Source organism: Antedon mediterranea, chromosome 5, assembly GCF_964355755.1.
Source record: "Antedon mediterranea chromosome 5, ecAntMedi1.1, whole genome shotgun sequence".
Classification (NCBI taxonomy): domain Eukaryota; kingdom Metazoa; phylum Echinodermata; class Crinoidea; order Comatulida; family Antedonidae; genus Antedon; species Antedon mediterranea.
Genome location: NC_092674.1, coordinates 7,249,746 through 7,274,529, shown reverse-complemented (window position 1 = coordinate 7,274,529; position 24,784 = coordinate 7,249,746). Strand labels below are relative to the sequence as shown.

Sequence of the window (24,784 nt, the reverse complement as noted above, 5' to 3'; positions counted from 1 at the left end):
GCCAATTTTCGATCCTTTTATTTATTGACATAACTGCTTACTATATTATAATTAACATGCGCAGAGTCGAATAATATGTTCGGCGCATGTCAATTACGCAAAAGTAACCAGTTATATCGAAAAATAAAAATGTTGAAATTTGACCATTTTTCGAAAAATTATAAATTATATCCCATTTCATGCAGCACCAGCGATTTAAACTATCCCCTGATGATTCTTTTAGTACCATTGACAAATTACAAATTAAAACACTCTTGCTCCATTACTTTTTTCATATAAAATTTATTAAATCACCTTCACTTTGAAAATATTTTCTTTTAGTTTTGTAATTTTTGCATTAGAAACAATATTTCACTTTTTTAATTGAACGCAAAAAACCCCAAATTATACAGATAAATGTTAACTTCTCAGTAGTAGTGTTCAAGGCATTCAACATTTAAAAATGATATTGCAAATGTAACACTTAAAAATATACAAAATTTTTATCGAAGACAAACTGGATTCATCAAAGAACAGGTCACGATTAATTCTGAATTACTGTATATTATTTATATTTTTACATTGTAACTTTTTCACAATCAGAAACGACTAGATACCCAGGTTGTACCCAGAAAGCCGCATTTTATTTTAGAAAATGGTTCTCAACTCCAGTCCAATCCACATAGGTATATGTGTATTGGACTCTTCCTACAGTTCTCGACTTTTAAAGCCTTCTTTTAGCCTAATTTAGTTCCAATCACTTGTATTTTGATGATTAAACAATCTTTATCAAACTAAACTATGTTTCAAAACAAAGACTACAACTTCATAAACTTTCTTATATTATATTTAAATTTTATTATTATCCCATTATATTGAAACAAATTGTGTTTGCCCGTGTTTAAACTCTGTCTACACTAGCAATCCTTACGACAAAAAAATGTGATGTGCTTATACATGGACACGATGACATATCACTACCATATTTGGCCACATCACACTTTTTTTGTCAAACTAGTTTGATAGTGCAGACAGTACAATAGAATACGTTCAAGTGTAAAAATTCATCAACAAATCCATTGATACAGCACTTTACTCTTACATAGACCAGCTATGCTTGTGGTACACAGAATATCAGAATACATTTTAACGATGTTTTAGCTCTTTCACCAGTCACGATGGATTCTACCTTTGTTGCTTCGTAAACTAGTCCTTGGTAAACCACCAACAACTTGGATGGCATTCATAACAGGAACAGGAGCATCCTCCTCGTTGCTTGGAGCCGGACTATCGGTGTCGATCTTCAAATCACCAGCTGCTTCATCTTCTGTTGATTCCTCTGCCTTCGCAGCCATATCGCTTTCTTTCGATTCACCTTCAGAGATATTGCTAGGATCTGTAAGCTCTTGCTCAGTTTTAATTTCACTTTGCAACAAAATTTCTTTTTTTGATTGTTCCAAACTTACAGAATCTGTTACAGTATCTGTTCCAGATGTTTCACCAGTATTACTGGTCAAAACTTCCTCTGGTTCCATTTTAACAACAGTATTGGCAGTCTCACCAGTACCAGCTGATGATGTATCTTTTTCAATCTTTATTTCTACATTCAATTCAACATTTTCTTGGTCCTCTTCACTCTTTTGTTCTCTTTCACTCTTTTGTTCCATCGTAGAGTCTTTTACCGTTTCATCTACTGATGGAGTAACATCGTCAATGTCTTTTTTGATTTGTAAATTATCTAACAATTGCGTACTATTCTCAGAGACCGTTTTATTAACATTTGTTTTGTCTCGAGTAGTACTAATATTATCCATTGGTTCTGTTTCTGTGAAATCTTTGAACAATTTTGCAACAGGTGCATCCGACGAGAACACCAAATCTGATTTGAATTTAAATGGAGGACTTAACATGCCATCACTTGGTGTAGGAGGCTCCAATAACGAATTCTATAAAAAAAAAAACATTTGTAGCCATTTTATTTCAGTATTTCTTTAAAAAAAAGATAAAAGTGGAGGAGCTGAAGAAAAAGCATTATAAAAATCAAAAGCATTTTAAGTAATTAACATTAGATTTAATGATGCCATGAAAAATTGACAGAATATATCTGTTCTTTACTGTTCTTTATTCTGTTAAAAATATCAATTTGTTTAATTAATAAAACACTTACCTCTTTCGCATCTTGATAACATGTTGGATGGTATGTCTATATAAAGTATAAAACAAAGTGGTTATTAGTGATATTTATAAGATTACACCTTCAGGACTGGAGTTCGCCGTAGTGTCAGAAAATATATTTCAGAGGGGAAGTGTCCAAAATGACTAACCAAATTCTGAAATAAATTGTTTATTTATTGTACTTTTAAAAATCTCAAATTTTAGGTGCTTGTGAAACAGACAGTGGGCTAGTGAAACTCACAACACCATACCATAGCCAAGGACTGCCAACCATAACTGCGATTAATCTGTGCTTACCTTGTTATCAATTCGTACAGCATCTTTCAGCTGCCATTGCTCTTCATCTTCATCCCAGAACTGTTGGAATGGTTCGTGACATACTTTACAAATCTAAAATATATAAAAAAGAACAAATTTGTTACAAATCCTCAATATATAGGACACGATGATTTAATATCACTACCATATTTGAGCACATCATACTTTTTTTTTCGTGTCTCAGACTGCATTTCTGATTGGTGTGGTTTACAAAAAACTCTGGTTTATAGGTGTTGATATGTGGTTGGTTTGAGTTTACTACAATTGAATAAATTAGCATAATTACTTACATCATCCTTATCATTTCCTGGTATGATGGGCACACTGCTAACTTTAAATTCAGTTACTTTCATCTGAACTGCCTGCTCCTCAAAAAATGAAGTCTCGGCTACAAATTGAAAGACATTTTCAACATTAGTAAAAACTTATTCCAAATATTCTAAACCCATGCTTTAAAAAATTATAACACACCTGTACTCTTGCAATTTGATTGGTTGGGAATTAGCCCTATCTCATGAAAAAGTCATATCTAATGGTGATAAGCATGTTAAGCTTTTTGTAAATATTTTCAGAATTTGTTGCCACACGACATTGTTGACTGATTTCCGCAGCATTGTTGTTACAATTGTGTTTGGAAATTAACCTGTTGTGCACGCCATCTATAACTGTTTACTCTACTCCATGTCAAAGTTTAAGCACAGCCTTTTAAAAAAAATTGTAAAAAGTCTCCAAATAACTCATAAACATTCCTTATATGTATACTATTAATTGTGTTCTGTTTATACTGTACCTCCTTCTTGTAAGTTATCAAAGTTCTCGTAAACAATCCAGCTATCGGAACTAAGGAACCATCTGCGAGAGGTACGTGCCTTCACATCATCACGATCCTTGCGGTTTAACTTGAAGTGCCAATCAAGATGTTTGCGATAGCCATCCATCTGGTTGATGGTGAATCGAAGTCCACAGGACTTGCACTGCGTTCCTGAGTAAATGCTTTTTATTACGCCAGGATAGCGTCTAGAAGAGAAAGAAAAGGAATTCATTTTATCAATTTATTAATAGAAACTTCTAATGCTGATAACGATTTTAAACAACAGAAACATTTTTAAGAGGATTTACCTCATAAACCTAAAATAGTTACTGTATTAGTTAACGACCAGGAGGTATAAGAGAGTTTACTGATGACACAAGTACTTAATTGACACAAAGAACATTACAAAAGACTTACTCTTTGAGGTCTTTAAGATCAAATGTAATTGGTGGAATTGTAAGATCTCTTTCACATTCTTCATTATCGGAGTCTGCCTTTTCATCTGGTTTCACTTCTTTCTTCTCACTTTCTGAGTGAGCAACAGACGGTGAGTCTGACCTTTCGGCTTTTTCTACTGGAACTGTCTTTTTTGTAATTATTCCAGTCTCCAACAACTTAGCAAATAGCGAGTTGACATCTCCTTGGGTTTGAATTGGTTCTTGCTGTGGAGGTAGAGCTGCAATTGAATTGATTAATTAAATATCATTATTTACTTAAACTAATACAAAAGTACACTAAAAATCAATAAAATAATTTAAAATCTTTTACGATTTGATTAGTTTCATGATTTCAATAAATGCTCAGTGTTTACTTACTTGGCTCTAGAGGGAATGTAGATGCTGGTTGGTTATCTAGCCCTGGAGTGACATATCTTTGACCAGGTATGCCTATATTACGACCTATCATCTGAGTAACATTTTGGACGGCTTGATTAACAATCATCTCCATAGTAAAGTGCATTGGGTTTCCATTAACAGGCAAGCCTGGAATTGGTAGTCCATCTGGTCCCAATTGAAGAGGACGCCCATCAGGTCCTAAAGGAAGTGCCTTTTCCAATTCTATGGGAAGAGGACGGCCATCAGGTCCGACAGGACGTCCATCAGGTCCGAGAGGAATAGGGCGTCCATCAGGTCCGAGAGGAAGAGGTAGTGGTCTTCCATCAGGTCCGAGTGGAAGTCCCATTGGAAGTGGTTTTCCATCTGCTCCTAATGGAAGTGGTGGTCTTCCACCACGGTTGAGAATAGGTCTTCCATCACGATCAATAATTGGTCTTCCATCACGATCAATAACTGGTCTTCTGTCATGCTCAAGGAGACGTCTTTCATCGCGGTTGAAAACTCTTCCATCACGGTCAAGGCCAAGTCTTCTGTCTCGTTCATGAAAAGGCCTTCTGTCACGTTCAAAAACAGGCCTTCCATCACGGTCAAGTATAGTTCTTCTATCACGCTCAAAAACTGGTCTCCCATTTCGGTCAAGCAAAGGCCTCCCATCACGATCAACTACAGGTCGTCCGTCACGATCAAGTAAAGGTCGTCCGTCACGATCAAGTACAGGACGTCCGTCACGATCAAGTACAGGCCGTCCATCACGATCAAGTAGAGGTCGACCATCACGATCAAGTAAAGGTCGACCATCGCGATCAATTAAAGGTCTACCATCACGATTATGTATAGGTCTTCCATCACGATCAAATACTAATCGTCCATCACGATCAAACACTGGTCTCCCATCACGATCAAATACTGGTCTCCCATCACGATCAACAATAGGTCTTCTGTCAAAAGCAGGTCTTCTTTCTCTCTCAAAAGCAGGTCGTCCATCACGATTAAGAAGTGGTCGTCCATGTTCTTCAAAAACTCTTTCCCTACTCGGATGAGGTGGCCTATCAGGCCTATTTTCAAATTCTTTAATGTGTGGTCGGATTTCTTGTTCTCTTCGAAGTCTACCATCTGCTCCTAATTTCACCAGTTTTCCATCATCGCCAATTAAAAGTTTTCCATCTGGACCAACTGCCAAACGTCTACCTTCACGATCCACTGGATGCAAGAGTACATCATGAATTGGTGGTTCTGGTTTTCTTTCCAGACTACTACTAGGTAAATCCACTTGTGATTTCATCTCACGACTATCGATGTCCATAGGTGTTCGCATATCCATATCACTAGGTGGCAGCTCCCTAAAATAGTCATTGAATTCAAAATAAAAATGTATTCAAATTATGTTTACATAAAAAATATCAGAAAATAGATACTTTTTAATATAAATCAATAAATTTGGCTAAAAAAATACAACTACAGTAGATTTCAATTTCCCTCTACAGTACTTATTTAAATTTCTCTATAGGGATTGTAACAACAGTAATTACCTTTTAGGTGGACGTTGAAACACGCGTTCATCAACATCTTTTGATGGCAATCCTAAATCCATACCAAATGGATTGTCAGAGTCTTCAGATGCACTATTTTGACGAATTCGCTCAGGATCTTCTTTTCCAAAATGTTCTGGGTGGTCAGATCGCCATTTATCCCATTTTGCTGTCTTTTTCTGTTGCATTTTTGGATCCTGTTGTCCCCAATATTCTCCTGAGTCACGAATTCCTGGGCTAGTAAGTGAAGTTTCTTGTTTGACTTTTGCTGGAGCATCAATTTGCATAAATGGGTGCATTCCATGTCCAAAACGACTATCAAAATCACTTTGAGGTTTTGGATCTTCTGCGGTTTCAAAATCTGGTCCTGAGTCTCTTTCCTTAATTTCAGTTTGGTTTTTCTTCAAGTTTTCCATTCGTTCATCCTTATCTGTTTCATTTGCTGCAGAAGATCTAAGGCCTTCCCTTCTTTTCTGGCGAAAGTCTCTGTCAGATTTAACTCTTTCATCTTTATCACTATCACTGGAATGTAATATTTGTTTCTTATTTTCTTGTTTTCGCATATCTAAATCCTCTTCAGATTTCTTTTCTTTATTGACTGAAGATCTGCGTTCATCCTTATCAACAGCTTTTGGTAAACTTCTCATGTCTTGATCAATTGCCATTGGAACATCACTCCCACTTTCTAACATCTCCTCTTCCTCTTCAACAGTTTTAGTATCCATCTTGCGATCATCTTTGTCACCTAACTTTCGCATATCGGTATCATCTTTTCTTCTCATGTCTTTATCTTGTGGTTTTTCAGAGTGTACATTTTTATCTTTATCAGTTGGAATATCTTTGGAAACCCTAACACGTTCATCTTTATCTTTACTTGTAGTTTTCCTGCTTGGTGAAAGTAGCGCCTCGCTTCGTTGCCAAGATATTTCATCGGTTTTCTGTTGTTGGAACTTATAAACTTCTGAGAGTTTACTGAGTAGTTCCTGGTGTTGTTTATGATCAATTTGTCCGGAGTCCAATTGTTTGCCAGCCTGAAGAAGAAATAATTGAATTAATAAATAATTATCTACAATGTGAAATCAATCACAAACAATAGTCCTGACCATAACTATAAAAATACAATACAATTTAAATGATTTTGTTTAGTATTATGAAGACATTATTATTTTTTATTATATTTAAACAAATGTCTGCAGTTCTTTTTAATTTTTATACAATTATTCAAAATCGGTTATAAAAATATATTAGATTAGATTGAAAGTAAACAATTAAGTACTACAGTACTTACATTAGCAAGTATTTTAGGCAGCATTTGGGCAGATAGTTCTTTGGGTATCTTTACTGATGGGTCTATACTAACTCGTCTGAAGGGTGGACTTCTATCTACAACCATAGGATGTGAATCAGTAGACCTTTCATCTTGAACGGGACTATCAGGACTATCTTTAGCAGGACTTTCTTCAAAACGTGTATTTCTTGATGGGCTTTGGTTTGCAGATTTCTTCTTTTCCGAGCTTTCTTTTGGATTGACATCCTTAGTAGGTCCAAGTCTCTCGCACCAAGGCTCTTCTTCCCATTTACCATTATTTTTCTGAATACTACTAGACAGAATTGAAATAATAAGAGTATGACATTAAATGAAGCTTCAATAGAGAACAGGAAGTTTTTAGTCATTGTATGGTAATTTTTGATAAAGTTTTGAGTTTGAGAGTTGCTAGACATATTATTCATTACAAATCCTTATAGGATTTAGCAATACTTACTTTGCTTGACCTTCATCATCATCTTGTATCTTTGCCTTCTTAGATGTTGTTTCTTCTGTTATTTTAGTTGCATCTATTACATCTGATTTTCTCTTTGATGACTTCTCTTCTATAGTTTTTGATTTGTCTTCCTCTTTTGATTTTTCTGATATTTTGACACTTACAGTTTGCTTTTTTTCTGAAGTATCACTTTGGCTTTCATCCTCTTTACTACTTCTACTACCCTCATCAGATTTCTTTTCTTTTGGTTTACTTTCCTTTCTGTCTTTTTCACTTCTGGATGAACGTTCACGTCTATCACGTGGGGATCGAGATCGTCTGTATGGTGACACAGACCTACGTCGTGAGCTACGAGACTTTCCTCTATCCCTTTCTTTACTATCTCGTCTTGAATGGTCTTTTCTGTCATCATTATTTCTTTCATCCCTTCTTGTTTCTCTTAAACGATCATTTCTTCTTCTTTCCCTTTCCCGATCAGTTCTATCCATTCTTCTTTTTTCTTCCCTCCTTTCATCTTCCCTTCTTTCTCGTTCATCTCTATTATCCACAACATCTCTGCCAAATTCATCTTTATACGTTCTTTCATTGAGTCTGTCTTTACGTGTATTTATCCTTGAATTGTTATTAGGTGGCAAATCTCTTCCGGGGTGTAAATCTTTTCCAGGGGGGAAATCTCTTTCAGGAGGGAAATCTCTTTCAGGAGGGAAATCTTTTCCAGGAAGATCATCTCTGAACCCTGGGCCTTCTCTTCTTGGTATAACACCCATTGGTCCATTAAAATGCATAGGTCCACGATCTCTTATTTGAGCAGGCATTGGCATCCTTTGTCCAGGCATAGGCATTCTTTGACCAGGCATTGGCATTCCACCAGGCACAGGCATTCTTTGATCAGGTTCGTGTAACCTCAGACCAGGTATATCTCTCAATGCAGGATGTACTTGGTTAACGAGATTGTCAGAGACATCCATATTTTGTACATTAGGCCCTACAGGTGTTTTCTCATTAGCATTTTTAAGAATAGATCGAGGCTTAAATGGAATTGGAAGTAATGGTGTTTTACCAAGTAAAGGCTGCGACGGGTTAATGCTTACAGGTGGATTTTGTGGTATAACTTGTGTAGGAATGGTTAGGGTAGGTTGACTAACAGGCTTTGGTGGATCAATTGTCTGAGGAATAACTTGCTGTGCATTACTGGTTGGAGCAGTCCTAATTCTTGGATCACGACGTGCTAAACGTGGATCCCTGGAGGCCAGTCTTGGATCTCGAGCGGTTTGAAGAGGAACTTGAGCAGGAGCTGTTACAGGAGGAGCCACAAAAGTCTATAGAAAAAAATAGCAGAATTTAATTCGTACTGCTTTACTACTGTATTGATAGACAGCTTGGACGGAAAATATATTTTCCAATTCTAAATATTTAGTACTACTTTACTCCTGTAACCAATTTAAATTTATGATAAGTGCATATTAAACGCAAACGAGGCCTTACCTCCTGTAATGGGGTTTTTAATGTAGACACTGCGGCATGTCGCATCCATGGTTGTTCCTCAACAGTTGCAGGTTCTTCTACTACCATTTCTGTTGGTGGTGTCACATCTCCTATTGTTAGCAATCTATTTTGAGCCTCTAACCGCTTGTTTTTTATAGCCAACTCCATATTCTGAGTTTCTAATCTTAACTTTGTTTGCTCCAACTCAAATTCTAATTCTTTTCGTTTAAGTTGCAGAAGCTGCTGCTGTTTTTCTATGAGAGCCTTTCGCATTTCATCTTCAGATTTCCGTTGCTGTAGTAGTAAATCAAGGTCTAACTGTGGTTCAGGTTTCTTCACCTCTTGCTCCTATGAAAAAAATTGTAATAATTTCAAATAGTATTAGTAAGATCGTCATATATTTCAGACAGTGTGAAATTAAACTATCTTTGTTGATTACCAATTAATTTACAGTCATAAGCCATTATATATTATTTAAATTACTGTACAGTATCATTACATAGCTTGGTAGAGAATAAAAGGACTTTCATGGATTAGATAATTCTAAATAATTCTGAAGCCATCAATAACCTTTAAAAAAAACAATGTCTTATTGAAACTATGATTTAGTTATTTCATTTTTTTTCAGCAATAGTTTCTTTTTCACTTTTAAAAATCATTCTGTAACTTTATATGCAGAATAGCCTATTATCTAAATATTAGAATTTGAATACTGTACCTTCTTAATAAATTTTGGATTCACATGAATCACAGATGGAACAGGAGTTGCTTTTGGTTTCGGAGTAACAATTGGCCAGGCAGGGTCAATACTCTTAACTTTCTTGTCCAAAGCATGGAGTGAAGCATCTTGGAATATTCCATTCCATGTGGATCTTAACTTAAACATTGATTCCCTCGTCTTTTCATCTACCTAATATTTTGTTTATATATCAAATAAAAATTTTACATTTAAGAATTTGTTGACATTAGTGATAGGATATAATAGTGACTGCTTTTTTCTTTGAATGAGCAATTTTTTCATAAAAATCTTTAGATGAATTACTTTAATCTAAACTACACAATATCTGATCACAAAATGAATCCAGTATACTTCAGTCTTCAAAAATCATTTGAATTTGTAATGCAGAAGTTACACAAAGAACTAGTGGGGACATTTTTTCTTAGGAAAGAAAGGATTATTGAGGGCATGTGTAGCAGTATTAGCATCCAATCCAACTGGTGATACCAGAAACAGTTGAATCGCTCACTGGCTAACACACAGGGGGCCCTTTAGAGCGCGAGCAGCCCAAAGCAACTACTCAGCTTTAAAGGCCCTTCGGAATACTAAACCAGGGGCCTTTGCCCTGTACGTTATGCCATTGAACAAGGCCATATTAAAAAAAAATATTCTGGGTTCGCAATCTCGGTTTAGAGCACCCTTTTCTTATTCTCAGATTTCGTCATCTTATCTGTTAAAAATTTAATTCATTTTCAGTATATCAGCATGGTGATTTAAGTTTTTCTACGCCTATACATTTGATATATTATGTAGTGCTGCATTTCCATGAAATAGTACCGGTGTCCCCTTGTCAGGTGTGCTTAATGGTTTAATTTCTTTGTAATTCCCCATCTACAATGAAACACTATTTTGATTTCCTGCTTCTCTCACAACCAATCGCTGTGCATTCTTTTATTTACCACAATTATTATACAAATATTGAATGTTTACAAGTGTGATACAAATAATTTCAATTGAATTTACAAGCCCCAGCGAAAATAGAATTTCGTATTTCACCAAAATAATTTGTACCATCAAATGAATATAAAAACATTCATTATTTGTGTTATATAACACCTAAGTAGATTCATTTCCATTGTTCTGATCTTTCATTCGTAGAACAGACGATGCTGCTATTGGATTTCAGATTACTATTATACAGTTGTCAAATAGCACGCACTATATCAAGCCATGTGACCCACAATCGTCCAATCAAATGACAGGAATTTAATTTGGGTGTTATATAAAAACACAGATGTGAAAAGAAAAATTTTTTTTTAGGGTACTGTATACGTTTTTATTCAATGTCGAATAAGCCCAAACAGTTTGACCTTACAACTGCAATATTGTATTTGGCGGCACAAAGCACGAAAATTTCAATTGGGAATTATTGGGAACACGTTGATGCAACAATAAATGTCTTGATCCATCTAAATCACGCTATACAACTGCTATTCATTTTGTGATCAGGAGTTTTGATTAAACAAATCTTTTGTTGAAGAATGGTCTCAACTTAAATATCTTGTGAATATTATTAAAAATATTTTTGTTTTATTTTGTAGTTTGTACCACAGGAAATTTATTGTACACTTGTATCAATGTATTTGAAAAATTCCACTTGACACCCTAAAAGACAAAATTAATAAATGAGAAGGTAATGAAATCATCTTTTCTCGAACCTTTGAAAATGCACCAACGAACGTTTGGACCAAGTTGACAGAAAAGCATCGCAGATAAATGCCTCCACTGTTTTTAATGATTGAATCCATAAGGTAGAGAATAGGTAGTTTTTCCTTGCCATTTACCTACATACGGAATGAAAATATCTTGCATGTTATGAAAATCGGAAAAACATTAAATCATATACAACGCCATGAGACCAGTTATACCTTTTTTAAAACAAGCATTTTATTTTTCATGCTTTTTTTTTCAAACTCGTAAAGGAAATACAAATTCACTTGCTCATTATTAAATTACAGTACGGTAATATCAAAATAACATTTTTTAATTAGACATTTAATGTTTCCAAAGCTGTTTTTCAAGAATCTTCCAGTCTTTGTTTGGTCTGTATCAGCAATATTATTAGCAAAGCAGCTACATTGCACACAGCTGCTGCCAACACTTGATTGATGTATCCTGCAAGTAGAGCTAAGAAACACAAAAGCCTACAAGTACTCCAATTATCTTTTAATGTAGCTGGAACTGGTATCAATACTCTCCAATCAAATGGTGTTTTTATTCTGCATCCTTTACCAGTAAATGACCTCAGTATAGTTCCAGTGATTGGTAATAGAATTTAGCCAAAATAGGCAGTGGAATGATTATAACACTCAGATTACATAATGAATATACAGTAATAGCATAGACTATGAATAAATGAGAAGGATTTGTATCAATCCATTGCAGGCCTACAATATCTCTTGCCAACAGCTAAACAAATTCTTCTCAACTGCAGTTTAGTTAGGCCTGGTGATCGGGTCACTTATGTTGTAGTGCCTTGTGATTGGCTACTGGTTAGGTCATCTACTTCACAGCCAAAGTGACCCGAGATATACAGTCAAGATGGGAAAGCTCACTTTTCTTACCAATTGGTTTGCAACTCCTATAGGATGCCGCAGCAAGAGAGTGAGATTGGATTGATCCCGTCATTACAAATCCTTCTCATTTATTACCCATAATAATGTACAGTATTTCATTTTTAACATACAGGTATCGTATCATCAAAAATTGAGCAAGTCAAAATGTATTTTCTCTGAAATGAATAAAAGCAGAACATGTTGAATTAGAAAAGGTATAAAAGGTCCACGCATTAATTTAAAGAAAAATTGTTTATACATAATAGTAAAAAAAAACCTGGGGGGAAAATGACATTATCACATTGTAAAGTTGGTGTATTCTGTCATTTGTCAAACTACAATACAGTATTTGGTCAATCTTGTTCTTTCATTAGTCAGTTCCCAGTCTATACTGTAGTCTTGAGTAATTAATAAGTCAAATGTCATTTGTCCAAGAGTGCAAAACTTGAAAACACAGAAAAACCATTATGCATTAGGCTACCTGTAGAAGCTACACAGCGCTCTTAATTATTACGATTAAATTTTTTAATTACGGTATCAGCTTCGCATGAATCGATTTAATTAGAATCTTTGTACGAATTCATTGTTTTATTAGATTAAGTACTGTAGTAAGCAGTTTCAAGCACGCCGTTGCTAACCGAGTTTTTTAAAATTTAATTAACCTGGTTTCTTCAGCTTCTCGTAGAGGAAATAAATTAATTAAATATCTTAATTTATTTCCCCTGTGGTTGTCCCAGTTACAGGATATTATTATTGCGCATGTCATTGCAACTAACTGCATTTGTACGATGGGTCATTTGTACGTGATCCAATGTGAATATAGATTTGTGTATAATAAAAATGTACTTGTGTTTATTGTATAGTATAATATGTAGCACGATATGGCAGTTATTGTACAATGTAGTCTTCTCAGCTTTCTCTCTGTGGTGACAGTAGATCTTGATGCTTGAATCTTCTATCTTCCGTTACTGCTTATTACTCTGCAAACATTTCTGTATTCTGCATCCACAACATGAGAATATACTGGATCAAGCATGCATTATAATTGTTGCCTTATACCTTCTTAAGTGTACTTAACTGCCATTTATTTTACTACATGATGATGATGTTATGTATATGAACATGTTTATATGATGAATGAGCAAGTATTCATCGGCGCTGTTGTATCGATTGAAAACGCTTCTGTGGCGACGTCTACTGGTTCCTTCATCCCGTTCTTCGAGTTCTGTTCTGCTATTTTCACTGAATATACTGTAAATGAACTGCATAAATTCAGTGTAATTGCAATGACAGCTACATAAACAATAACCGACAAAACAAGCTATATTTTGTTTAATTTGATTAACAGAAAATAAAACATCCAAAAAATATTATTTAAAAGTGATGTATTTCTTGTAGGCCTACCCTAAGGAGTACCACAGAAAACATTTTTTTTTTTCTTAATATAAAAAGCCACACAACAATATTAATGAGTGCACTCCTTGATATTGTAGAAAAACTAAATATTACTAAATACTACTGTACTGTACAAATGGATTTTAAAAATCTGCATATCAAAATATCTTTTCTCTGGAATTGAATCCTACAGTATCAACAGCAACGACAAAAATGGCAATTACAAAAGGATAATTTTATTAGAATGTTCTGCAGGATAATAATAATAAATTTACTATCATCAAGACGGTAGTACTGTAGTCATTCAATTGCCATTTTAATCATTGTTGTCTGCTTTCACTGAAATATGCTGTCCTGTCTGTAGTTAACAAAAATGAAGCTACCCAAAAACACATTTGGTATTTACTGTGTATTATATTTATTTTCTTCATCCATGACTAAAAAACACCCAACTTATTATCATAGGTGCCCAGAAATCAGGATGGAGCTGCGACTAAATTAAATCATTAAACTGCTTGCAGCCTTTTGGCTAAATTTATAATTAGAATTAATCAATAATCAAAACTTATGACTAATATTAATATAGCATTATTATCAATATAACAATTAACAATGTTAATGACAAACTTGGCTAGGCCTATTGTTGAACCGTTTTCAAATGATTTTTATTGTGAAAATGAATTGAATCCCTCTAAAAATACAGAAAAACTTTATAAATTATTTAAATTATATTGCTAACTTAAATATTGCATATAAAATATGTAAAAGATTGTAATTAGGCTAGCCTAATCAAGCACGCATATAATCAAAACTAGATATTGATAAAAACCTTCTGGATTCGAGACTCTATCACCCCAACAATATGCTTCGCATAATCTTGATTGTCTACCGCTAGCATCGTCAATGCGTTTATCATCGGTTTGCTGTTTTGCTTCAGATCGCTGAGCGTTGAAGTGTATTCTTCAATTATCGCCTCCGTCATGGTGAATTATTTTCGATATATCTTGTACTCTACTACTTCTTCTTTAGTTTCGTGCTACTATCACCATTTTCTGTAGATTTCTAACCCTAAATTGAGCAGTTTTACTACGAAGACTTCAGACAGCAGCACTCTCGGTCTTATGAAATGGTTGAAAATGGCGTCATTGAAAAGAAAATTCGATGTCGTCATAATGTACATTGTGTGTCGCGTCTCCTCATTGGATGAATTGTTTTCACAATATTTAATTCTTTACACAATTAACACATTATAACTTTAACATTATCAATATATAGTTGTAATCCAAACTGTAACTTATATTGATATTTTATTTAGGCACTATTAAAAACAAATAGAATATATTGTGCGTTATTATGTTCGTAAATCAAAATTGAACCCAAAAAAATCAATCCACCAATAGCGAACGTCGTTATGAATTGTTAAGAAAGCTATAAAAAACGTCATCGCCAGCAGCACGTGATTCGAGGTGCGTTCAGACAGAAAACGTCATATCCGCCAATGTTTGCCGGCCACATTTTATGGGGAGCAAAAAAATGCAAATAATCAAGAAAGACTTATATTATGAAGCTGTTTAAAAATTCTACTCTATTCTTTTACCTATTCAGGACCCTCACAAACCCCTTACAAATTACCGTATGCATTCATTTAATTGTAAACAAAAGAAAAGTTTAATTCCCATTTCATAAATATTGGATCTTGAAAAATACCTGAAAAAAACAGTAGGCCTAATATTAATACTTTTTTAAAAGGCAACATGCAAGCCATTGTCTGAATCAAGATTTCTAGAAATGCTTATTTTGTCTTTTTGTATAAGCGAATTATTGTTGGGTTTTTTTTCTCGGAAGGATTGGTATATAACTTTAAAGATGTATTGTCCCTTTGACTAATTCCCAAATTTTTTAATTTCGAAAAAAAGTGGGTCATTTTGAAGTATCATAATAGTTATTAACTTTCACCAAAAATTAGTCAAAAAAAAAATAATTTAACCGAAATACAGATGTTTTTTTGTTCAAAAAATAACTCAATCAAAACATATCCCATAATGCAATGCGCTTGTTTGGCTACTCTGTATGCATAATCATAAAACTTCCTCGCGATCTGTGTGAAAACACCTTCTCAACCGTGACGAATTGTAAACAATCCTAATTAGCATCATGCATAATGCATACTCATGGTTTGAAATCTTTGTTTACTTTCGCTTGCGACGATTTCTCAGACGAAATGTAATCTAATTAATTTACCTGTTTAATTACGTTAACTGTTGTTTTTGGCTCGAATTTTCGACTTAAAGTGAATAACTAATAATATTACTTTGATATAGCCAATTTAAATTTAGAATATTATTTTTTTTCATTTTTTGTGTTTCAAGGGACAATACATCTTTAATCTACACCCTACCCTTTGCCACCTGATGATCTGGGAGTGTCATTTTGCACTTTTAATTCCGGGCCTGTAATTCTAAACAGGCCTAGTCCCTTTTCAATCAGCTACAACTTTGGTCACTGAGTTAATAACAAAAAATAACAAAATATCTTTGATATTGATAGATTTGTTTTTTTTTTACATGACGTCATTTCATCGTAAATAGTAATTTTTTTTCCTTTTTATATATTGATAGATAGGCCTATAATATTTTTTTTTTTTTTTTTATTTTATTTCATCATCACCCTACAGTGACCAAACGTCACCATTAACAGGGTTGAAAGTCGTAAAATATAACATATTATATACAAGCAAAAATCAATAGATAACAAGACAACATTTAAATATTACTGACATTAGACAAAACCTTGTGACGGAAACAAGCAAGGGAATCAAAAAAAATATCAACGGATCCATCAATTTTACATAGTGAGTGGTATAACTTAGGCAAACGATTAGTTTTAGTAACGGGTAATAATTATTTTAACGAGAAAAAATAATAAGGTTTCAAAGTTCAGGTTCAACCATAGCTGTTGATAGTTCCATGGTTGAACTTACGCAATCGCGCTTTATAAAAAATAGCTTGTGCGCATGTGCTAATGAAAAGGTGCGCACGTTTGTACGTCGTTACTTGGTTACGTATGTTTACTGGTGACACTTTTATACTTGTCGCAATTGATGAACAAGCTGTATTGTATCTCTAACAAATGTTAATTAAATATGCTCTGTTGTAAGAAGGACTCGACCAACGTCGTCTACGTGGTAAGTTAAAAGTCAAATTATTTTGATCCAGATCAGATACTACTATTTAAGTTCGATAATTAACCGTAATTTTTCGTTAAAAGAAAAGTTTGATTCTAGCCTCGGCGGCCCACGGGGGCCCAGTCGGCAACAACAAGGTGCTCAAGTCAGAACATCGGCGCGCTCGTTGCGCGATCGACTTGTTGCGCAAAACTTTATTTTAATTGAAACTGGTTTTGGCCATTTGATTTGGCTTAATAATTATTTGTAGTAATATAATATTTCTCCAAAAAAGATAATTAATATGCCTGCCTATAAGGTCTAGAAATAGTAGTCAAACAGAAAACAAATAAACTGCTAGCACGTTGTTGTTATGTGTGGTGCGTTGTTGTTAATATGTGGCGCGCACTATTAGTGTAAGTGCGGGGGGGGGGGGGGAAGAGAGAGCTGTAGGCTAAAAATATTGATTCAATCAACAAATATCTTTGATATCTAATTTAAAAGTAGTAGGCCTAGATTAGTAATTATAGAATAATTTCCAATGACTATCTGTTGTAGTCCTTTATGTTCCAGATTTAAACGTCGCAGTTAAAAATATTCCTCCTTAGAAAATTTATATCCATGAACAAACAAGTAAAAAATCGTTGATAGCGCGCGTTCTCCGTTAGCTTGAACGCGCGCATGATGTACCTATTGGAAACGCGCATTTGTTACTTGGTTACGTCGTTTGTTTACTATCCATTTATTTATTTTATTGTTAATGAAACAAACTTGTTATTGAATTGTATCTCTTGCTGCTGAATAATGTTATGTTGCACAAAGAATTCCACGAATGTCCATTTGGTGAGTTAATACATGATACAGATATTATTTTAAGATCGATAATTATTGGTAATTTGTTAAAATTAAAGTTTGATGCTAGCCTATCTAGCCTAGATGATAGCCCAAATAGTTGGTTGTCGTGAGGGGGGATCGGAGAGGAGGAGAGCGCCGACGCTTGATTTTGTTATGCGACTCCATATTCATATTGCGCAACTGGGTTTGGCGTAGATTGGCCTACTCTAGTAGCCTAGTAATAGCTAGTACTAGTAGGAACCTGCTAGGTTTTTTATTGTTTGCGTAGTTAGGGATTTGCTTAGTTAGAAGTAAGAACTTTCTGGATTTTTTTTTAAACAGAAGAAAACATTTCCAGTAAAGCTAATTTATTAATTAATAATAATTATAATTTTGATGCGAATTATTTTAATACAATTTTTTGTGCGTTGCTATGCGAGCTTCAAACAAACGTGTTGTTGATTCATACAACAAATACTGTTATTTATAGCCTAGGTTAGAACTGTTTTTTTTATATATTTAAAATGAAATGTTATTTTCAATAACTATATTCGCCTATATTGGCCAGATATTTCCAGATCAAGACTAAACAACACTACGGTAGTACGGGTAAAATATCTTCATTTTTAATTTGTTTGATTGTGCACTTTGCTTTGGAGTGATTGGTTCGTGTTGTTTTATTAATGTTATATATTATAGTAATGTAAAAGCTTACTTTTATTTAGTTGTTATTTTGTTGTATAAATATAATGTTTTGTCTATGTTGTAATTTTTATAATTTTCGTTGAATAATATTTACTATAGCTAATAGTATAGTTTTTTTCTTGTTGTTGAAATAAACTAAACCTTGCTTTTGTCGTTGTGTATTTTATACTATGTTTGTGTAATTAATGTACTTTACAATTTTTTGTTCTCATTAATAATTGCAATAATATATTCATAATTAATTCTATGGAGTTTTGTTTTGACTAACACTACTAACAAAACTATTTTGTGAATGTTTTGTTTTTTTATTTTTATGTTATCATAATCAACAAGGCCAACAGCCATAAGTCGCGTGCTAAAACGCATAGTGATACCGGACCGACAGACAGACCGACAGACGGACAGACCGACCGATATAGTGAACTATAGAGTCGCGTCCACGCGACTAAAAATGACAGTTTGTATTGAATTGAATTTAAGTATTATTTATTAACTAATAATTTGGATCAATTCATTCAATATTTAATTTTAATATTTAAGATAATAATTATTATTATACTAATAATTGGTCTTATTGAGTAAATGAACTGAATAATTAAAATAGTAATTAATAAATAATAATGAATTAATATACTAAATTAGTGAAACAAACAAAACAACTGAAATAATCAAAATTACCTAATAATAGTATTGATTATTATTGATAAATAAATATATTATTTCAATCATGAAAGCTGTAAGTGTTTCATAAAAATATTTATTGACTTATTGAACGTTATAGTTTATAGATTATTATTAGATTATTAATTCATGGATTTATCAATAATTGATTCACCAAATAGATAGAATTGTTTTTGATGTTTTATGTGGTAGGTGATTGACTACTGACGTCATTCATGATTTGATTTTATTGACATTTTTTTTCATTATATTACATTACATCATTCATGGTTTTATGCATTTACTAATATGAATTTAATTAAATTTGATTAAATGATCAGTAATACAAGTTCGTGTTATAGGTTATACCAGTTGCCGCTGCATCTGCCACCGATACTGTAGATGTATTTGCTACCAACGCTGCTGCTGCAGCTACATCTGCTTATAACGCTGCAGCTGCTACGAACTCTTCTGCTGTAGCTATTGATCATGGTTACGACCAAGAATTGACTTTGGCAACTGCAGGTGAAGCTGAAGAAAGGCTTAAAGCTTTCTACGATGGATTTGCTCAAAAGGTATGACTAATAATAATTAGAGGTAACAACTGCCTGTCCTTTTAAAACATTTACCATGCCTGGTAAGTATTATGAATACCTTTCTATTTTCTTTACATTATAGTCTAGTGCTCTCACTAGCATTGACACGAAGAGTACACTGAATAATGCACACCTAATGAAAGGAGTTGATAATAAGGAGGATAAAAAGAAGAAGAAGCAGGAAAAGGAAGAGAAGAAGAAAAAGAACAAAATGGAGAAGAATGAAAAGAAAGAGGGGGAGAAGAAGGAAAAGAAAGAGGGGAAGAAGAAGGAAAAGAAAGATGAGGAGAAAAAGGAAAAGAAACAAAAAAAGAAAGAAGAGGAAGAAAACAATACTACGGTAATTATATTAACAATACTCTTACTTATTCATTTATTTTATATTAATTTAATTACAGATGAAAATACCATTTTGTTTTACTTAAAAGTCTGAAGTGGCAGGCCATATAATTAATGTGATACCAATCCAAAGATTTGATGAGGAGGAGGAAGTGGAGGAAGACAAAGAAGACGAGGAGAAGGTGACAAAGGGAAAGAACAAAAAAGAGGAGATAAAAGAAAAGAATCAGAAAAAAAAGGAAAGAAAGAAACAGAAGAAGAAGGAAAAGAGAGAAAAGAAGAAAGATGATAAGAACGAAAAGAATGAAAAGAAAAAGGACATGGTAATTACTATCAATAATACTCTGGCTTGTTTATCTACTTAACATTAATTTATACAGATGAAAATGACAATTTTGTTTTACCTAAAGCCTGAAGCAGCAAGCAATATCATTAATGTGACACCACTCCAAAGATTTGATGATGAAGATGAGGAAGAGGCAGACAAGAAAGATGAGAAGGTAAAGAAGGGAAAGAACAAAAAAGGGAAGAAAGAAAAGAAGAAGGAAGAAAAAGAAAGGAAGAAAGAACAGAAAGAAATAAAAGATGAAGAGAAGAACGAAAAGAAAGAAAAAAAGAAAGAGGTGAAGAAAGAAAAGAAGAAAGAGGAAAAAAGACAAAAGGACACGGTAATTACTATTAATAATACTCTGGCGTATTCATTTATTGTAGACTTAACTAAATTAATAAAAGAAGATAAACAGTACTGCTTTGTTTTACTTATTAAAGTCTGAAGCAGCAAGCAATATCATTAATGTGACACCAATCCAAAGATTTGATGATGAAGATGAGGAAGAAGCAGACAAGGAAGATAAGAAGGTGAAGACGGGAAAGACCAAAAAAGAGAATAGGAAGGACAAGAAGAAGGAAGAAAAAGAAAAGAAGGAAGGAAAGAAGAAGGAAAAGAAGGAGAAGAAAATGGAGGAAAATAGTAGAAAGAAAGACAATAAGAAACAAAAGAAAGAGAAGAAAAATGATAGAAAAGGTATATAATAACTTTCATATCAATCAATTATTATTATGATTTTCAAGTAAATAAGCAATATTAATGCAAATGACATGAATTACGACTAAATATTCAATTATCTATGCTATTCAGATTCTAAACAAGAGTTGGATGAACAATCATCTTCCACCGATGATGGACTAGCTATCAGCGCATGTGGTGTATGGGCTAAGTTTGAAGAAGAGAAGGAGATTACATTTCCTAAAGCTAGTATCTTTGATGTACTAAAACGAAAACTAGGATTTAAAAATAACAATATAACAAAATATATAGTAAGTTATTTTTTAAACCTACTGCAGTGATATAAAACTTATAGATGGAATATTATGACAATGGTAAAAAAAAGATTGCTTATTTACAGTTTTGTATATAACTTATTATATTTAGGCTGACTTTGATGATATATGTACTGAAGATATTATTTATGAGACCCGCCATGTAGTCTTACAACCTCCTACAACACCTGTAAACCAAAGAGAAACGGTGGGCAACTTCATTCTAGGGGTGGATCCAGCTATCCCTGGAATGGTCTGCTAAGTTTTAGTTAAGGTACCGTAAGACATCTTGAAGTTGTGAACAATTAATTTTATTATGACTTAATTGGTTATTATTGATGTTATCATATTTTGAAAGTAAGTTAAAAAGGTATCACTGAACCATCAATTTTAAAAGGTTGTATTTTTTCTCTTTACAGGAATGGTTTTGTGTGGCTTAATAGCGGTTGGTTTATGGGGGGAGATAAGTGTATTTATTTTCGGTAGGTGAATTTTGAAACTCTTCAATGACTCTTTTTTTCAACTTTTGACATATTTTTTGTCTTTTTGTGCGGTTTGCAACATGGGTTATGTTATTTGTTTTGGGGTATGACTGCTGGGTTTGGTGATGTTTTATTAACTTACTTTTGATGAAATAGGGATGTGAAACATTGCATATTGCTTGAGGGAATTTACATCTAATTGGAGAGAGTAAAAAGAGGTATTTTTAATATTAACAAGCCATAAATGTTATAATACAAATTAGGCACATAAATAATGTTTTTTAAACATCGTAATCCAGACATATAAAACATCAGTGAATAGCATTTGTTGTAAATCATCAACATCTAAAATTTTGGCATAGACCTACTGGAAAAACGTTTTTCCAACAAATTTCTTAGTTGAACACAAACAAATTATCCATTATATGGATCATAGTGGCATGTGGTAGGCAGTTTGTGGTTATTTGCCATTGCGGATGAATGCACAGAAAAGGGCTGCCATCAGTGGGTGTGCACATATGAAAGCAACCCAACTGTATTCCGAATGCGTATGTCAAATGGGTCTGTATCTGCTGTGTCGTGGTTGGTTAGAGGTGCTATTATTTTAAATCTCATGGGATTTGTTCGACTCTTTGCATTGAAAAGATCGTTACAACTGGAACACGGAATTGAATCAATGGTTAAAAACCCATGCTTATTGGTACATGCTTAACATTTAACTCAACCCCTGATTGGAATATATATGAATAAATTAGCATCTCTTTTGGAACATCTTTTTTATTTCAGTAATATTGATCGTTACTACAATTGGTGAAGGTTTGCTTTTCACTAAATATGGTATCATCATGTAATCCCAGAAAAGCTGCACCGTATTATAGGAAATACTGATTTCGCATCTTAAATTAAGTTTAAATCTTCTGCTCCCACGTAAACTTAAAAGTGCTTGTCCAATGACATGTTATCAAAATGAAAAGGAAAGGTATTCTGGTATCGTGTACTGTTGTCGTATTTAGTAAAACGTAGACAATTAAAAGGTAAATTCATAATTTGTAAAGGGGTATTTTTCTTTAAAAATGGATTAGTACCCTTTCCGATTGCCAGCGTTATCGGTTTACAACCGTTTTATTGTACGTTGACGGTATGTGCATTGTTGGTAGTTCGGATCTGTGCAGGCATGCGCAGTGGCAATCCGATGTCGTCACAGACTGTTTTCTGTTTCCAAAAAAAAAAAAGAGTTCACCACAAGATTGTCTTATTGTTTATAGTATGGGTGGTACAATGCTTTTGACAAACGTAACGTATACTACACACAAATAGTGCACAGATACATTAATGTATTTATTGCCAAAAAATAACATCAACAAGTATTTTAACAACATCAACATATTATAAGAAAGAAAATTGACAAATAAAACAAATAGTAACCGTTGTTTTTCAGCTCGATATAACATCAAATTATGTCTTTATTTTTTGCTCTCTCTTACTGCGAATAGTTTGCTTTGTTTCGCACCCTATACTAAGCGATTGTTTGTCGATAACTGGTCATTAAGCCCATCGGCCTGCTTCATTCATTTATTGTGATTTATGTGAATTTCCAAGCTTCTTGTCTCGGATATTGTTGGAGGGAGACTAATTGATAATTTGTTGAGCTTAAACTGAAACCTGCCGTTATATTATATTCTTACGTGTCAAACCCATTTACTTGCCGCCATATTTATATATTTATAGCCACACGTCATTGAATAAATTATTATTATATATTATATATTGAAAGTGTCCGTATTTCATTAGTGTTTTGTACCACAACCTACTAATAAGCTTTGTTTGACATAGGACAGACCGCAGACTGACAGACAGACAGACAGTGTAGGCCTACCAACCGACATAATTCATAATGAATTAGACATAGAAAACAAAAGATTCAAACGACTTTTAATTCAATCAAATTATTGTACAGTACATGAATGTTATTATAAAGTGTTACCGGTACACTAACAAATGAAGCGGGTTATATTTATTTTTAAAATATGCACAAAATTTGAATATGGCGAAGTGCCACAATTACTCAAATTTGGATACAATGTTAAATGGCTGAGCTTAAGCTGGGTCTGTTGTAGGCCTACTCCAGTACATAAATGTGTTACACTTTAAAGAACAGAAATGAGAAATATGCACGCAATGTGTAGTGCAGCTGTAGCTTGGTGGTTAACGTGCTTGCCTTCCAATCCCAAGGTCCGGGGTTCAACTCCACTCCAAGTCTTAAATGAGTTTACTCACGATTGGATGCGTATGCAATTTTAAAACATCGCTATGGCGAAGTACCAGTAACTTCTCTACAATACAATAGAAAATTGCATACTTGGATTTGGGTGCTACGGACGTTTTTACCTGATAGTATTACAGTACGTGATTCTTTATCGTATTGCAAACGGAAACGGGTTATTTTTTATAATAAATATATTATAATAAAGTGTTACACATTAAACAATGGTGGGAGGGGTAGGGTTAATTGTGATACCAGAAAAATAAGCACAACATTGGTGATGTAACTTACCGACTGAAAACGTTGAATGCTGGTTGTCAAACGTGCCTCTCCTGCCGGCAGAAAACAACAATTTACACAAGAAGAACGTAATACCATGTGGAAAGTGGGCTCGTTCACTTTGTATAATTTATTTTTTATAATTTATTAAAAACGAAATATAAAATCATGGAACTGCTTGTAATACACATAACATCAGTGATATTTTTATGGCATAATACCCTTTTTTTTCTCTTACTCAAAATTATGGCTAAAATATCTTATTTGGAATAGCCAGGTGGCAATGGGCCTTGACATATGTCAATATGGAGAACAAAATCTTTAATAATATAACTTATTACTTACTGTAGGCCTACTAATTATTAGATACTAACACTACTATGAGTTTCACTAACAGGTTTGCACCGCGATTGGAACTCGAATTGAATCTTCACTGAAGCTATTTATATTGTAAAACGACATTTTAATTGTTCCCAACAATTTTGTTGATAAATAGGCTATTTTTTCACATAACAGTTA

General features: G+C 33.6%; 2 protein-coding genes across 5 annotated transcripts; one reads left to right on the top strand and one right to left on the bottom strand.

The window, feature by feature from the left end:
• Nucleotides 1-275: 275 nt before the first annotated feature.
• On the bottom strand, nucleotides 276-24,782 carry LOC140050254 (uncharacterized). 2 transcript variants are annotated; one of them, XM_072095366.1, is made up of 14 exons: nucleotides 24,278-24,782; nucleotides 11,333-11,458; nucleotides 9,615-9,806; nucleotides 8,897-9,244; nucleotides 7,412-8,730; nucleotides 6,937-7,249; nucleotides 5,649-6,679; nucleotides 4,099-5,459; nucleotides 3,701-3,959; nucleotides 3,263-3,489; nucleotides 2,763-2,860; nucleotides 2,452-2,544; nucleotides 2,147-2,182; nucleotides 276-1,925 (listed from the first exon to the last, which is right to left on the bottom strand). In XM_072095366.1, exons 1-14 carry the CDS (start codon nucleotides 24,362-24,364, stop codon nucleotides 1,146-1,148), a joined length of 6,270 nt encoding a protein of 2,089 aa, XP_071951467.1. In that variant the 5' UTR covers nucleotides 24,365-24,782; the 3' UTR covers nucleotides 276-1,145. The 2 variants fall into 2 exon arrangements, with proteins under 2 accessions (XP_071951467.1, XP_071951468.1); XM_072095367.1 differs by having other exon boundaries at nucleotides 6,937-7,246.
• LOC140048703 (uncharacterized) lies at nucleotides 16,710-23,456 on the top strand. 3 transcript variants are annotated; one of them, XM_072093472.1, is made up of 10 exons: nucleotides 17,522-17,630; nucleotides 18,190-18,230; nucleotides 19,349-19,561; nucleotides 19,665-19,922; nucleotides 20,011-20,244; nucleotides 20,332-20,589; nucleotides 20,690-20,945; nucleotides 21,060-21,238; nucleotides 21,354-21,515; nucleotides 21,661-23,456. In XM_072093472.1, the coding sequence occupies exons 1-9, from the start codon at nucleotides 17,597-17,599 to the stop codon at nucleotides 21,501-21,503; spliced, it is 1,623 nt and encodes a 540-aa protein (XP_071949573.1). In that variant the 5' UTR covers nucleotides 17,522-17,596; the 3' UTR covers nucleotides 21,504-21,515; nucleotides 21,661-23,456. The 3 variants fall into 3 exon arrangements, with proteins under 3 accessions (XP_071949574.1, XP_071949573.1, XP_071949575.1); XM_072093473.1 differs by lacking the exons at nucleotides 17,522-17,630; nucleotides 18,190-18,230 and adding an exon at nucleotides 16,710-16,808; XM_072093474.1 differs by lacking the exon at nucleotides 18,190-18,230 and having other exon boundaries at nucleotides 17,527-17,630.
• Nucleotides 24,783-24,784: the final 2 nt, after the last annotated feature.

What these genes read in the sequence shown, in the direction of transcription:
- LOC140048703 (XM_072093472.1), top strand. Translation starts at nt 17,597, where the DNA reads ATGTTGCACAAAGAATTCCACGAATGTCCATTTG. An exon ending in ACAACACTACGGTAGTACGG is followed by an intron (nt 18,231 to 19,348) that starts GTAAAATATCTT and finishes TTCGTGTTATAG; the next exon opens with GTTATACCAGTTGCCGCTGC. An exon ending in AGGAAGAAAACAATACTACG is followed by an intron (nt 19,923 to 20,010) that starts GTAATTATATTA and finishes TTTACTTAAAAG; the next exon opens with TCTGAAGTGGCAGGCCATAT.
- LOC140050254 (XM_072095366.1), bottom strand. Translation starts at nt 24,364, where the DNA reads ATGGTATTACGTTCTTCTTGTGTAAATTGTTGTTTTCTGCCGGCAGGA. An exon ending in TAAAAACCCCATTACAGGAG is followed by an intron (nt 8,731 to 8,896) that starts GTAAGGCCTCGT and finishes TTTTTTCTATAG; the next exon opens with ACTTTTGTGGCTCCTCCTGT. An exon ending in GATGATGAAGGTCAAGCAAA is followed by an intron (nt 7,250 to 7,411) that starts GTAAGTATTGCT and finishes AATTCTGTCTAG; the next exon opens with TAGTATTCAGAAAAATAATG.